General features: G+C 45.3%; 1 protein-coding gene across 1 annotated transcript; it reads right to left on the minus strand.

Annotated features, from left to right (window-relative positions):
• Window positions 1–257: 257 nt before the first annotated feature.
• Window positions 258–10,239, minus strand: LOC125445541 (arylacetamide deacetylase-like 4). Its single transcript, XM_048518628.1, has 5 exons — window positions 10,170–10,239; window positions 9,125–9,267; window positions 4,226–4,442; window positions 2,804–2,867; window positions 258–1,032 (listed from the first exon to the last, which is right to left on the minus strand). The coding sequence occupies exons 1-5, from the start codon at window positions 10,237–10,239 to the stop codon at window positions 258–260; spliced, it is 1,269 nt and encodes a 422-aa protein (XP_048374585.1).
• Window positions 10,240–14,607: the final 4,368 nt, after the last annotated feature.

Raw genomic sequence — 14,607 nt, forward strand, 5'->3', positions numbered from 1 at the left:
CAGACACCTTGGGAGGCAGGTGGGGCTGAGAGAGTTCTGAGAAAACTGTGACTGGCCCAGGGTCCCCCAGCAGGAATGTAGGATGTGCGGAAACACATCTGTTCCGCAGATGTGCAGAAACACATCTGGTTCACCAGATAAGCCTCTGCCACTCAGGTGCAGGACTGGGGAATCAAACCCGGTTCTCCAGATTAGAATCTACCTGCTCTTAACCACTACGCCACGCTGGCTGTCATAAGATGTTGCAAGGAAACCATTCATAAACTTTTGACAAAGTCTATAATACAGTCCAAGATTTCTACTCCAGCTGGAAAGTAGAAAAGACCTGGGTTGGCAAGATTCATCACCCCGTGAAACCCCTGTTCAGAATGGAACCACCTGACTTTCACTCCACAGTCCTCCAGGCGTTTCTTGAACAACAGGTTATCATCTCGCAAGATGTCGTACTCACAGCTCACAATGAACGTTTCGGGGAGCTGCTTGATGATGTGGTCTTCAGAAAGAATGGCAGAATAGGTGGCTTGCAGCAGCTCTGGCACCTGCTCATGAAGTGGAGGCTTGTGAGGAGCCAGAGTCACCGGTGGGTAACCTCGGCCCTTAAATTTTTCGGGGATGTTATTTGCATTCACCCATTTCCTGTATTTCAGCCTCAAATCTTCTGGCACGTGACAGCCCCTCAGGACATCGTCTCTCAGGGCCGGATCCTTCCTAAGATACTGCAGACCAAATTTGACTGCATTTTCCCGGTACAGAATTGGCATCCAAGCGTTCTGCATATAAGAAGGCAAGTTGAAGTCCAGCCCTTGGAGACAAGCGTAGATCAGCACTTGAGCCCGCAGCTTGGGGAGATCTGGTCTTTCTGTCAGTTTTTTGGCTATGAAAGCAGCGATATTGCCTCCTGCGCTGTCCCCCAAGAGGATGACTTGGGAAGGATCCACTCCATAGTCCTCTGCATTTTTCAGGAAGTGCACAGTAGCTGCGAGACACTGCGTGTACTGACTGGGATACGGGTGCTCAGGAGACAAGCCGTAGCTAGAAAGCCGTAATGAAGAAGCAAAGGGTTAGATTAGAGTCAGATTAGATGGATGAATTGATGGACAGGCACCTGTTGGGAAGCTCATAAATGCATGGGCAGATGAACAGGTAGATGGAAGGGGGAGAGGATGGAAGGTCTAGAGGCTAGACCAGGGTCCTTAACCTTTCTGACCTTGCCTCACTTTTGGAAATCTGACACTGAGTGGTGGGCATAACCTCAAAATGGCTGCCAGGAGAGATGGAACCTACCACAAAATCTTGGGACACGAGGTCATGAGATCAAGGTGATGCACTGGTCTAGTCTTCAACCTTTCAGGCACAAGCTCTGTTTAATAGGCTGTCCTTGAAAATGAGCACATTGTTTAAAATATTTTCTGGGTTACATTCAGTTTACTGTCAATTGAACCCTACCCCTACCCCTACTCCCACCCCTAACCCTCTAACCCTAACCCTAACCCTCTAACCCTAACCCTCTAACTCTAACCCTCTAAACCTCTAACCCTAACCCTAACCCTCTAACCCTAACCCTAACCCTCTAAACCTCTAACCCTAACCCTCCAACCCTAACTGTAACGCTAACCCCCAACCCTAACCCTCTAAACCTCTTGTGCTGCATGGCCAATCAGAACCCCAGTGGCTAATTGGAGGCCCTGCTGGGCAGACACCTGAGGCATAGGCAGGGGAAATGGTGCCCGGGACAAAAGCTGACCCCATATGTCTCCAAGGAAGCTCTGCCTCTGGCAAACCCCTGCCCCCCAACTGGCCCTGCCTGGTTGCTAAAAATATTTGTCAACCTCCAGGAAAGAAGTCCACAGCTATGATGTTCATAGACACTATGTTGGGAAACCCTGAAAGACAGAATGACAGGGGAGTCCCATGGTCAAATTCCTACTCTGCAATAAATTCTGTATCTTTGGCCCAGTCACATTCTTTCAGCCTGAACTTTCTCAGAGGTTCGTCATGAGGATAGTGGGGGCTACATATGCCAACTAGAGCTCCTTGCAGAATGGGTAGAACAAAAATCTAATACATAAAAATGGTGATGTGGCCGGAGGCATCTGAGCAGTGCAGTTTGATTTTGGACTGGTGCCTTTTGTGAACTCTGCTGTTCTTACAGGGTAGGCTCAGACCCTCTTGATGGGTCATCACAACATAAGGTGAAGACCACAAGATTCTTTGCTTGGGGGGCTTTAATTTCCTCTTCAGTTACAGTCCTCTCCTATCAACCTGGGCTGACCCCTCTTCCCTCCTTCTATCCCTTTCAACAGGATTCCTCCCTCCCCCTGTAGATCTCCCTGCTCCAGCCTATCAATGCCCTGTCTGTCGAGGCCTGCCAGCTTCGGATTGGCCCCCCAGTGAATACGGATCAAACCATAACAATGACTGGCAGTGGATTGATGCCAGCTGAGTTGTTGTAGAGATTATTCTTTGTGCGGATCTTTGTAGGAAAGGTGTCTGGGAAAGATAAGTATGGCCCCTTCCGCACATGCAAAATAATGCGTTTTCAAACCACTTTCACAACTGTTTGCAAGTGGATTTTGCTATTCCGCACAGCTTCAAAGAGCACTGAAAGCAGTTTGAAAGTGCATTATTCTGCATGTGCGGAATGAGCCTATGTTACACAGGAGTGCTATATGTGAAAGGCTTTATATCTCCTTTCCTTCTGACCAACATATACATGCAGAAACCAAGCAAGAAACTGGCACTTTGAACATTGTGTACATGAATGGATCTTTATGTTCATTGATATTTGGTTGAGGTCACTTACCCGACAGATACAAGCACTATGTCAGCATTCTTGGCAATGTTATTACTGATGTCTTGATACAAATCTAAATGGAAAAGGGAAGCATTTTAGAACAGGACTTTGGAGATCATATTTAATGTGGTAAAGCCTTTCAAAGGAAAAAGAACCCTCTCTTTCCAAATAGCTTGCTGTTCTCTTAATACCGTAATACCTTCAGAAGTCAAGGGAAAGAAACTAAGCATAAGGATTATAAATACTTTAAAAACTGAGCTGAAAAATTACTGGTACTGAAAACACAAAGTGGAAATTACAACCTTGCTGGAAAAAGAGCTGGTTAATTTTCTGTTTCATTTAAACCCATGTTGATTAGGGGCATGTCCTTTTTATTTCTTGTTTCTACTTAATTTCATAGATTTTGAGAATTTGATATGTTTGTGCATATAACAAAATGCAGAGTTCTGGAAACAGAAAGAATGCTAAGAATTGAGGTATTTTACAGGAAAATTTCAGCCAGAGGGACTAGACTAGCTCTTGGATACACTCCTTGGTTTATATGATACAATAAAGAAGCAAAATCAAAATAGGAATATAAGGATCTAACCAACAGGAGTACAAAATTCAGTTGCATCCCTGCTTCTACATAGCAGTCTCCCTTCCACCTTATTTTACTTATTGACTTTTAATTCCTCATTTGTACTGAGCTAGGAGCACCATGGGGCAGAGTGGTACGCTTTAGTACTGCAGTCATTCTGTTCACGGTTTGAGTTTGATAACCAGCAGAAGTCAGTTTCAGGTAGCTGGCTCGAAATGGACTCAGCCTTCCATCCTTCCAAGAAAAAGAAGAGTTTGGATTTATATCCCTCTTTTCTCTCCCATAAGGAGACTAAAGGTGACTTACAAGCTCCTTTCCCTTCTCCCCACAACAGACACCTTGTGAGGTAGGTGGGGCTGAGAGAGTTCCCAAGAACTGAGACTAGCCCTAGATCACCCAACAGGAATGTAGGAGTGTGGAAACACATCTGGTTCACCAGATAAGTCTCCACCACTCATGTGGGGAATCAATCCCAGTTCTCCAGGTTAGAATCCACCTGCTCTGAACCACTACACCTGGCTCTCAAAGTCACTAAAACAAAGACAAAGCTTGCTGGGGGTAAAGTGTAAATGACTGGGGAAGGCTCTGGCAAACCACCTTGTAAATATAGTTTGCCTAGAAAGCGTTGTGATGTGACATCACTCCATGGACCAGTAATGACCTGGTGCTTGCACAGAGGACTACCTTAAGTTTTCCTGCCAAAGCTGCCCCTCACAGAAGACTTGCAACTCATTCAATATATTCTCTGTTAACCTAGAATAATCTGGCAAACATGGGACTGACTCTGATCCCATAAACTTGAAAATATGTCCATGGCATGCAAATGTAAGAACCTTCCTCTGAACCCTTACCGATAGTTCCAATGAGGCCAGCGCCTCCATGGAAAAGAAGCATTCCTTTCCTCCGGCCAGCAAGTGGCGCCTTAGGCTGGTAAACTCGAACTGGAATCCCATCGAAAAGTAGGTCTTTGGTGAAGAGACTTGGGTCCAACTTGGTCTTCTTCAAATCGACCACATAGCGGACGACGTCAAGTTGCCTGCAAATGCCCAGTGATTCGCAAATTCTCCCCTTGTTGCGAGGAAGAAAAGAAGACGAATAATGTAAATTCTACTGAAAATATTGCCTGTGAAGAAAAGCCAAGGTCACAAGTTTTGATTCGATTCGATTTCTAAACCACTCTCCCCGTCGGAGAGGCTCAGAGTGGTGAATGACAAGATAAATTATACAATCAGAACCACAAAATACGAGATTCAATCATATTAATGAAAAACCGGATTCTCACAAATATGGCACCCTTCCCGTACATACCAATGAGGGTGGGCGTAGCATCAATAACTGACATGAAATCGATAAACACATAAAAAGAAAAAAGAAGAAGAAGAAGAAGAAGAAGAGGAGGAGGAGGAGGAGGAGTTTGGATTTATATCCCCCCTTTCTCTCCTGTAGGAGACTCAAAGGGGCTTACAATCTCCTTGCCCTTCCCCCCTCACTACAAACACCCTGTGAGGTAGGTGGGGCTGAGAGAGCTCTGAGAAGCTGTGACTAGCCCAAGGTCACCCAGCTGGCGTGTGTGGGAGTGTACAGGCTAATCTGAATTCCCCAGATAAGCCTCCACAGCTCAGATGGCAGAGCTGGGAATCAAACCCGGTTCCTCCAGATTAGATACATGAGCTCTTAACCTCCTATGCCACTGCTGGAAGGAAGGAAGGCAGGCAGGCAGGCAGGCAGGCAGGCAGGCAGGCAGGAAGGAAGGAAGGAAGGAAGGAAGGAAGGAAGGAAGGAAGGAAGGAAGGAAGGAAGGAAGGAAGGAAGGAAGGAAGGAAGGAAGGAAGGAAGGAAGGAAGGAAGGAAGGAAGGAAGGAAGGAAGGAAGGAGAGGCTAACTGAGATGGATTCCTGTTGCTGTCCTCAGCTATAAGGTGCAAAGTGTGAAAGTGAAAATATTATTGGTGGAGAGGATCTCTTAAAAGTGGTGTGGGCGTGGTGACAGCTAAAACTGACGCTGTGGATTGGGAGTCGGAGTTACTCTGAGGTGTAGTGGCGAGGTTTCCTGGGTAGCATAATCTGGATAAATTATGCCTCTGATAATGCCTCTGATAAAACATAGGTTCCTTGCTTATATTTATATTTGTGTATTTTTGTAATTTTGTATTGTTTTCTTGTGTTTTTATCATATATTGACATGTAAAGCTGCCTCGAGTCCTGCGGGAGATTGGCGGGGTATAAATGCAAAGTATAAATAAATGTAAATAAAATAAATATTGCTTTTCTGGTGAAGAAAAAACCTGCAATATTCTAAGCCATTTTGAATCCCAGCACAAAGAAAAATCAGATAATGCATAAATAAACAATAAATAAATAAACTCCCCCTTCTTGCAGAATCTGCTCCACACATTTGCACAAGGATCGTGTCCTATTTATCAGAACTGATTTTTAAACATACCTTCCTGGGAAAGTATTGAGTTGCTCATCTAAACTTTGCATGTTTTGAGAGTCATCCAATCTGTGTAACGGTGGACCTGGGGATGCTGTGGAATTACAGCTTACCTCCAGACTACACAAACCAGTTCCCCTGGAGAAAATAGGGGCTTTGAAGAGTAGATTGTAGGGCACTGTACACAACTAAGGTCCCAGTCCTTCTCAGGTTCCATCCCCAAATCTCAAGGAGTTTCCCAAGTTGGATCTGGCAACCTGACCCCCTCAACCCCTGCCAGTGCTTACCTGGAGACCTGGGCACTATCTGTGATTAAGGTACTTTGGGCTACATATATTGCCCACTCCACCTTATAAGCTAATGGCGAAGCACCTGAGCAATTACGGGATGCTTTCTTAGGCTCATTCTGCACATGCAGAATAATGCACTTTCAAACTGCTTTCAGTGCTCTTTAAAGCTGTGCGGAATGGCAAAATCCACTTGCAAACAGTTGTGAAAGTGGTTTGAAAATGCATTATTTTGCGTGTGCGGAAGGGCCCTTAGGCTCATTCCACACATGCAGAATAATGCACTTTCAAACTGCTTTCAGTGCTCTTTGAAGCTGTGCGGAATGGCAAAATCCACTTGCAAACAGTTGTGAAAGTGGTTTGAAAATGCATTATTTTGCGTGTGCGGAAGGGGTCTTAGGCTCTTTCTGCACATGCAGAATAATGCACTTTCAAACTGCTTTCAGTGCTCTTTGAAGCTGTGCGGAATGGCAAAATCCACTTGCAAACAGTTGTGAAAGTGGTTTGAAAACGCATTATTTTACGTGTACGGAAGGGGCCTTAGGCTCATTCCGCACATGCAGAATAATGCACTTTCAAACTGCTTTCAGTGCTCTTTAAAGCTGTGCAGAATAGCAAAATCCACTTGCAAACAGTTGTGAAAGTGGTTTGAAAATGCATTATTTTGCGTGTGCGGAAGGGGCCTTAGGCTCATTCCGCACATGCAGAATAATGCACTTTCAAACTGCTTTCAGTGCTCTTTAAAGCTGTGCAGAATAGCAAAATCCACTTGCAAACAGTTGTGAAAGTGGTTTGAAAATGCATTATTTTGCGTGTGCAGAAGGGGCCTTAGTTTCAGGAAAAGTTGTACAAATGGTATCCTTCCACAGCGAGAAAAAGTGGGAGCTGTAGACATAGAACACTCAGAATACTGTCTGATTTGACCATGATTTGAGGCTGTTTTTTTCTAGGAATCATATAACAAAATCAAAGTGGCAGGTATAGTACCCATAACCAACAGCAAAAATGAAATTCTATCCCTAGTCTGCAATATTCGATGACGAGTGCCAACTATGTGTAGATACCTTTTATTATAACATTCCACCAATCATCATTAGTATCACCACAAATACTGGGAGTAGACTCAAAAATAATTATCAAAACCATGGACGTGAAATCCATAAATGTTTGACAGAGAAGCCCTCTGGTTTTCATGATCGTTTTGTGGTTTAAACATTCTCCCTTTTCATCAGAAAATGATTGTTCGCTGGTTGCTAAAAGTCACCTTCCACACACATCTAAATGTTAACCAACAGATATGGACAATCTATGTGGACTGGATGAAAGTAGCTGTAGTCAATGAGGAGATATGGGAGAAGAGACTACAAAGAATGAACTTACTGCTGTTTGTTTAATAAAACTATGAAGAAAATACAGGGGGGAGGGGGGAAAGGGGGAAATGTATTGTTTGAAAACGAATGAAGAAAAGTATTAATATAAAATGGAATATTCAAATGATACAATAAAAATGTTAAAAAATAAATGTTAACCAACAAGTTACAGGGATAGTATACATGTGGCAATTATTAACATCAACCAAATATCTATGGACTTCCCATTTATGGTTTTGATAATTATTTTTGAGTCTACTTGTTTTTTGTCACGGCACTGACCATTATAGATAGGATGTTATGATTAAGAACATAAGAACAAGCCAGCTGGATCAGACCAAAGTCCATCTAGTCCAGCTCTCTGCTACTCGCAGTGGCCCACCAGGTGCCTTGGGGAGCTCACATGTAGGATGTGAAAAGTATATGCGTATAGTTGGCACTCATGAATCTAAGGATAAAGATTGTAGCCTATGTGTGGGATTTCATTTTTGCTGTTTTCTAAGATTCAAGCAGCATTTGGTCCTAATGCATATCAAATATCAGCTTTGTAGCTCGTGCGGTTATTTCTTAGCTGCTATTTATATTCCCACGACTGAGCCGAAGCCAGACTATGCTAGATGGCAGATCTGTGGTTAGATCTCAGGGTGGGAGGTTTTTTTTGTGGTAATGAAATGCAGACGTAGGGTGCTGCCAATTTAATCAGAGCAGTCATGCTAAAAGAGAAAAGCATTTCCTCTCTGCCATATTCCTGATCGCAGGACCTGTCTTTTTTTTTCCTTGAAGGGCATTAAAAAATCAAGTGGGGCTCTTTTGACTGGGAAAAGAAGCAAAGGTTGAACATCATTTTGTATAGCATCACAACTCCAATCGAACTAGAGCATCACTACTCCAATTGAACTAACGCTACACCACACAGAGGTGTAACAAAGGTGGGACAAGGGACAGTTCTTGCCCTGGGTGGCAGTTGCCTGGGGGTGCTCTAGCTGGCACCCTCTCCATCTCTGGATGGGTGACACACTACTGAGTCATAATATATGAGAACAAGATCTTGGGTTATGGGTGTACAGCAAGTTAAGTATGAACAGTCTGTGTGATGCAGCAACTAAAAAGGCTAATGAGATCAATGGATTAAATGAGATCTTGGGATGTATCAATAGGGGCATAACATCCAGATCACAAGAGTTTGGGGGTGCAGTTTGAGAGCTTGCCCCCGGCACCATTTTCTGTAGAAATGCCCCTGCCACCACACTGGCATTTAATAATTTAAAAAATGGTGATCTAGGTGCAAATTACTCTTGGTTGGGTTTTTTTGTCCATCCCAAAAATCTCAGTCTAACCTACCTTACAGGGCTGTGGTGAGGGTAAAATGCAGGAGAATAGACCAATATAAAATGTTGGATAAAAATGTAGCAATATAATAATTAAAGCTTGACGTACACATTCGTTGCACCTGATGAAATAAAAAGGTTGGATGCAGAATCGCTTGTAACCACTGAGCTGAATCCAGTCTTTTGGTGCAAATGCAACATCAGTGAAAGAAATACAACCAGCCGCCATTCATTTAATCAAGTTCCCCAAAGCGTCAAAATGTGTGTTTTGCAAATTTCATCCCGCCCTCAAGTTCCCTACAGCCTTTGCTTGCAGACAATGGTAAACTCACCGCACCGAGCACCATAATCAAGATCCAGTGAATGACTCGAAGCTTTAGCGGATGCTCAAATTCAGGGGGGATCCTCGACCAGATGAAATCATAGCAAATGGCCCACAAAAACAAGCAGAGCAAAACAGTGGTGGGGATTCCTGCTGCAGCAAGCAAGAGAGCACACAGCAGCTCCATTTCCCTTTCCGGAAGAGAACCTGCTGCAGGTTAGATGTCAAGAAAGACCTTGCCAATTTCCAGGTGGCTCCACGGAGCTATCTGCTCAGCCTCCTCAACCTGTACCTTTGTCGTTTGGATTGCAAAGTGAGTTCTGAATTAACAGCCCAGTTACCACACTTAATTATACACGGGTCAGGTCAACAACAGAGGCCACATCAAGTGATCACTCAATCTCAATATGTGGGGCAACTCATGCAATACATGAGCAGCAGTGGCCTAGGAGGTTAAGAGCTCATGTATCTAATCTGGAGGGGCCGGGTTTGATTCCCAGCTCTGCCGCCTGAGCTGTGGAGGCTTATCTGGGGAATTCAGATTTGCCTGTGCACTCCCACACATGCCAGCTGGGTGGCCTTGGGCTAGTCACAGCTTCTCGGAGCTCTCTCAGCCCCACCTACCTCACAGGGTGTTTGTTGTGAGGGGGGGAAGGGCAAGGAGATTGTAAGCCCCTTTGAGTCTCCTGCAGGAGAGAAAGGGGAAATATAAATCCAAATTCCTCCTCCTCCTCCTCCTCCTCCTCCTCCTCCTCCTCCTCCTCCTCCTCTTCTTCTTCTTCTTCTTCTTCTTCTTCAACTCCAGAATTCAGGAGAGGTGGGGGAGAAGTCAGATGGTGCTATGGCTGCCTAAACCATATGCCTGGTGGAACAGCTCCATCTTTCAGGCCCTGCAGAACTTCATAAGGTCCTGCAGGGCCCTGGGCTCACTGGACAGAGTGTTCCACCAGGCTGGGAAAGCCCTGCCCTTTGTTGAGGCCAATCTAACTCCTGTAGAACCTGGGCCCACCAATAAATTATTATTTCCAGATCTAAGTACTTTTAGAGGAACGTACAAGAGAGATGGTCCCTCAAGTACATGGTGGGCCCCAGACTGTTTAAGGCTTTGTATGTGAGTACAACCATCTTGAACTTGATCTCGTGCCCCACCTGGAGCCAGTGAAGCTGACAGACCATTGGCTGGATATGTTCCCGCCATGGGCTCCCTGTCAGTACCCACCCTTCTGCATTATGGACCGGCTGAAATGGATTAACCCATGCTTAAAGCCATTGGTGACCTTAATCACTACACCCTTCTCCCACAGTTAAGTTAAAGAGTTTTATGGGTCAGCTTGGCAAATGGAGAAAAAAATAACCTTGGAGCAGGGTGGATCTGTATCAGTTTATAAGTATGTAATAATCAGCCGGGATCCTCTTTTATCAGGCTGATCGCTGCCTACCCAAGTGCCATCTGGATTCCGGACGTTTGCAACCCTTTGATTAGACCGCACTGAAGAAACACAGAAGAATGTCCCGCACATGGAGATTTAAATACAACTTCATTACCAGCTGGGCTGGTTTTTCTACTTCTTGGTCTGTAGGCCAAATACCTTGATTGTCTTATCATCCACGGGCTTCCTTCACCTGCCAGCTGTAATGCTCCAGAAGAGTCATTTTGTCACTTTGGCCAAGCCATTTATTTATGCAGTAGGACTCACAAGCACTGAATCTTGAGTCTGGAGGCATTTTTGATGAGTAAAGAGTTATGCAGCTCTCTTACAGAACCCGTTTTCCCAGGTGGTCCCCCATCCGAGTACTAACCTGACCCGACCCTGCTTCGCTTCTGAGATCAGTCGAGATCAGACATGTTCAGGGGGCTATGGCTCAAGACACACAAAATTTATTGTCAGGATTTATCCAGAAATGACAATAGAAGAAGAAGAAGAAGAAGAAGAAGAAGAAGAAGAAGAAGAAGAAGAAGAAGAAGAAGAAGAAGAAGAAGAAGAAGAAGAAGAAGAAGAAGAAGAAGAAGAAGAAGAAGAAGAAGAAGAAGAAGAGGAGGAGGAGGAGGAGGAGGAGGAGGAGGAGGAGGAGGAGGAGGGGGGGGAGTTTGGATTTATATCCCCCCTTTCTCTCCTGCAGGAGACTCAAAGGGGCTTACAATCTCCTTGCCCTTCCCCCCTCACAACAAACACCCTGAGAGGTAGGTGGGGCTGTGAGAGCTCCGAGAGAAGCTGTGACTAGCCCACGGTCACCCAGCTGGCGTGTATGGGAGTGTACAGACTAATCTGAATTCCCCAGATAAGCCTCCACAGCTCAGGCGGCAGAGCTGGGAATGAAACCCGGTTCCTCCAGATTAGATACACAAGCTCTTAACCTCCTACGCCACTGAAGAAGAAGAAGGAGGAGGAGGAGGAGGAGGAGGGGAGGAGGGGGAGGAGGGGGAGTTTGGATTTATACCCCACCTTTCTCTCCTGTAAGGACACTCAAGGTGGCTTACAAGCTCCTTTTCCTTCCTCAACTCACAACAGACATCTTGTGAGGCAGGTGGGGCTGAGAGTTCTGAGAAAACTGTGACTAGCCCAAGGTCACCCAGCAGGAATGTAGGAGTGAGGAAACACATCTGGTTCACCAGATAACCCTCTGCCACTCAGGTGGATGAGTGGAGAATCAAACCCGGTTCTCCAGATTAGAATCCACCTGCTCTTAACCACAACACCATGCAGACTGTCAAATACCCCAAATCTTACCTTTTGTACCCTCAAATATTGATGGAAATGCCATGGCTTCACAGGCTGTGGGTATACAAGCTTAAGTAAATATGAATTTTAGAAATATAGGTTAGTCAAAATCAGAAATAGGGGTGCCAGTCCCCCCACTGGGAGCAGGGGATCCCCCAGTTTGGGGTCCCACTCCCTCTGCTTGAGGGCTGTTGGGCAGCGGGGGGCGAAGACAATGACTGCCAAGGATGGATGCTCTAACATTCCTTCCTCCTAGTTTCTGTAGAAGGGAAACAAGTTTGAGGCTACAGCATATTACACTTAAAAGCTGGGCTGCACAGCCTCTGAGCACAGTGAATTCAGTAGTTAGTGAGAGAAGATAGGTTAGGCTGAGCTCTCCTCAGAGGGGTCAAAGCCCACCAGCGTGGTGTAGTGGTTAAAAGCAGAGGACTCTAATCTGGAGAGCCAGGTTTGATTCCCCACTCCTCCACATAAGTGGTGGACTCTTAGCTGGTTAACTGGATTTGTTTCCCCGCTCCTCCACATGAGGAGCTTAGGTGAGTCACAGTTCTCATAGATCTCCCTCAGCTCCGCCTACCACACAAGGTAGGTGTTGGGGGGGGGGGGAGAAAGGAAAGGTGTTTATAAACCGCTTTGAAACTCCTTTGAGAGGGAAAGGTGGGGTATAAATCCAAACTTGTCGTCTTTATCAGCCTGTGCAACCCCTTTCAGCACAGTTTGGCCCATGGCATTCACTCATTCTTTCTGACTATGTCCTGTTCAAATTATATGTGTGAGCGTGGCTAGAGTGGGTGGGTGGCGCGGAGAGGGGCAGCGACTTACAACTTTCCTGAGCTGCAAGAAGGCTAGATGTGTAACCAATGTGCATTTTGCCCTTTTGGCAGCCTTACAGAGCATTTTTACTGTGTGATTTTTAGAAAACGAGTCACTGGAGGCCACCTGGCAAACCAATTTTCCACCTCAGACCCAATAACCCTGAGGAGGTGGGACAAATTACACAGAGGCCTAGTGTTTGGTTCGAACAAGGACCACTCAGTTTTGGGATGTGGAACAAACACCCCAGTGTTCCCTTCCAGAAATAAGGAGTCCCATCTAAAAAAAACCCCAAAAGGAAATAAATGCTCAGTAATTCAAGCAGGAAGAAATCAAACAATGTCATAATAAGTGACGCTTGTGAAGAAGTCTGGCTCGGAAAGGAAAACATTGGGGCAAAAGGGGACCTTGTAGTGTTAGCGGCATTGTGATCAATAAATAGTGAATTGTTCTGTACAAATTGGAAACACACTTGTGGAGGTCTCTAGTGTTTATTTAGCAAAAAATCCCACTACTCCCCTCTAAGCGGTGGAGTCCTTTTGAGAAAACCAACGACGCTTTGCAGCCTCGGTGGGTTTTTTTGTTTTTATTAATGCAGAATGCATATTTAATGAATAAGAACCAACTAGGTTAAATTTTGAAGAAGTGGGCACCTAATGCTTCTTTGCCACATATGTTTCTGAACACTGTTTTACTCACAGGACGCATTAACCTACCAATCCTCACACCCTGGGCTATCCAGCTCAAGGTATATTTTTACGACTATCCCAAAAACAAGACTTTAGCAAGAGCTTCTGAACTGGTTATTGCAGGTTTTCCGGGCAGCGTGGCCACAGTCTGGTAGATCTTGCTGCTAACATTTCACCTGCATCGGTAGCATGCATGCATAACCACTAGCCCTAGCCTCACCCCTACTCCTAATGCCTACCCTGTACAACTACTCCTAAAACTACCCCTACCCCTAACAGTACCCCTACCCATACATCTACCCCTACCCAACACCCTTCCCAACCCCCGCTCCCTAACTCTAACCCTACCCTACCCCTACCTTTAACCCTACCCCCTAACCCTAACCCTAGCTTTAACCCTAGCCCTAGCCCTAACCCCCAACCCTAACTCTCTAACCCTACCCCTACCTCTCACCTACACGTACCCCTACCCACTAACCCTACTCCTACTCCTAGCCCTACCTTTAAAACTACCCAACCCCAAACCATAACCCTACCCCTAAATCCTAACCTTACCTGTACCCCTACCCCTAGACCCTATCCCTTCCCCTATCCTTAAACCCTAACCCTACCTCTAACCCTACCCCGAACCATAAACCCTAACCCTACCCCCAACCCTACCCCTAACCCTAACCCCTACCGCTACCCCCTAACCCTGTCCCTAATCCTCAGAAAGAAAAACACTAGGGCAAAAGGGGCCCTTGTAGTATTAGAGGCATTGTGGGAAAAAAGAAGCGAATTGTCTTGTACAAATTTGGAAACATACTTTTGGAGGTCTCTGGTGTTTATTCAGCAAAATAAAACCCCAACTGCTATCCTCTAAGTGTTGGAGTCTGTTTCAGAAAACAAACTATGCTTTGTAGCTTCTGTGGGTTTCTTGTTTTTCTTAATGCTGAATGCATATTTAATGAATAACCACCAACAAGGATAAATTTTAAAGACGTGGGCAGCTAATGCTTCTTTGCCACATTTGTCTCTGAACACTGTTTTACTTACAAAATGAATTAACCTATCAATCCTCACACCTGGGCTATCCAGGTCAAGGTATTGTTTTGCAACTATCCCAAAAATAATACTACAGGAAGAGCTTATGAACTGGTGGTTGTGGGGTTTCTGGGCTGTGTGGCCGTGGTCTGGTAGATTCTGCTCCTAACGTTTCACCTGCATCTGTGCCTGGCATTTTCAGAGGTGTATCACAGGGGGAAGTCTGTTACACACTGTGTCCTGTGAAG

Source organism: Sphaerodactylus townsendi, linkage group LG16 (genome assembly GCF_021028975.2).
Source record: "Sphaerodactylus townsendi isolate TG3544 linkage group LG16, MPM_Stown_v2.3, whole genome shotgun sequence".
Taxonomy (NCBI): Eukaryota; Metazoa; Chordata; class Lepidosauria; order Squamata; family Sphaerodactylidae; genus Sphaerodactylus; species Sphaerodactylus townsendi.

Bases quoted from the DNA above. Each gene is read 5' to 3' on its own strand.
- LOC125445541 (XM_048518628.1), bottom strand. From the start codon at position 10,239: ATGGTTGTACTCACATACAAAGCCTTAAACAGTCTGGGGCCCACCATG. The intron at 9,268-10,169 runs GTACGTTCCTCT...TGCTTGCTGCAG, and splicing joins CTTGAGGGACCATCTCTCTT to CAGGAATCCCCACCACTGTT. The intron at 1,033-2,803 runs GTAAGTGACCTC...ACGGCTTTCTAG, and splicing joins ATAGTGCTTGTATCTGTCGG to CTACGGCTTGTCTCCTGAGC.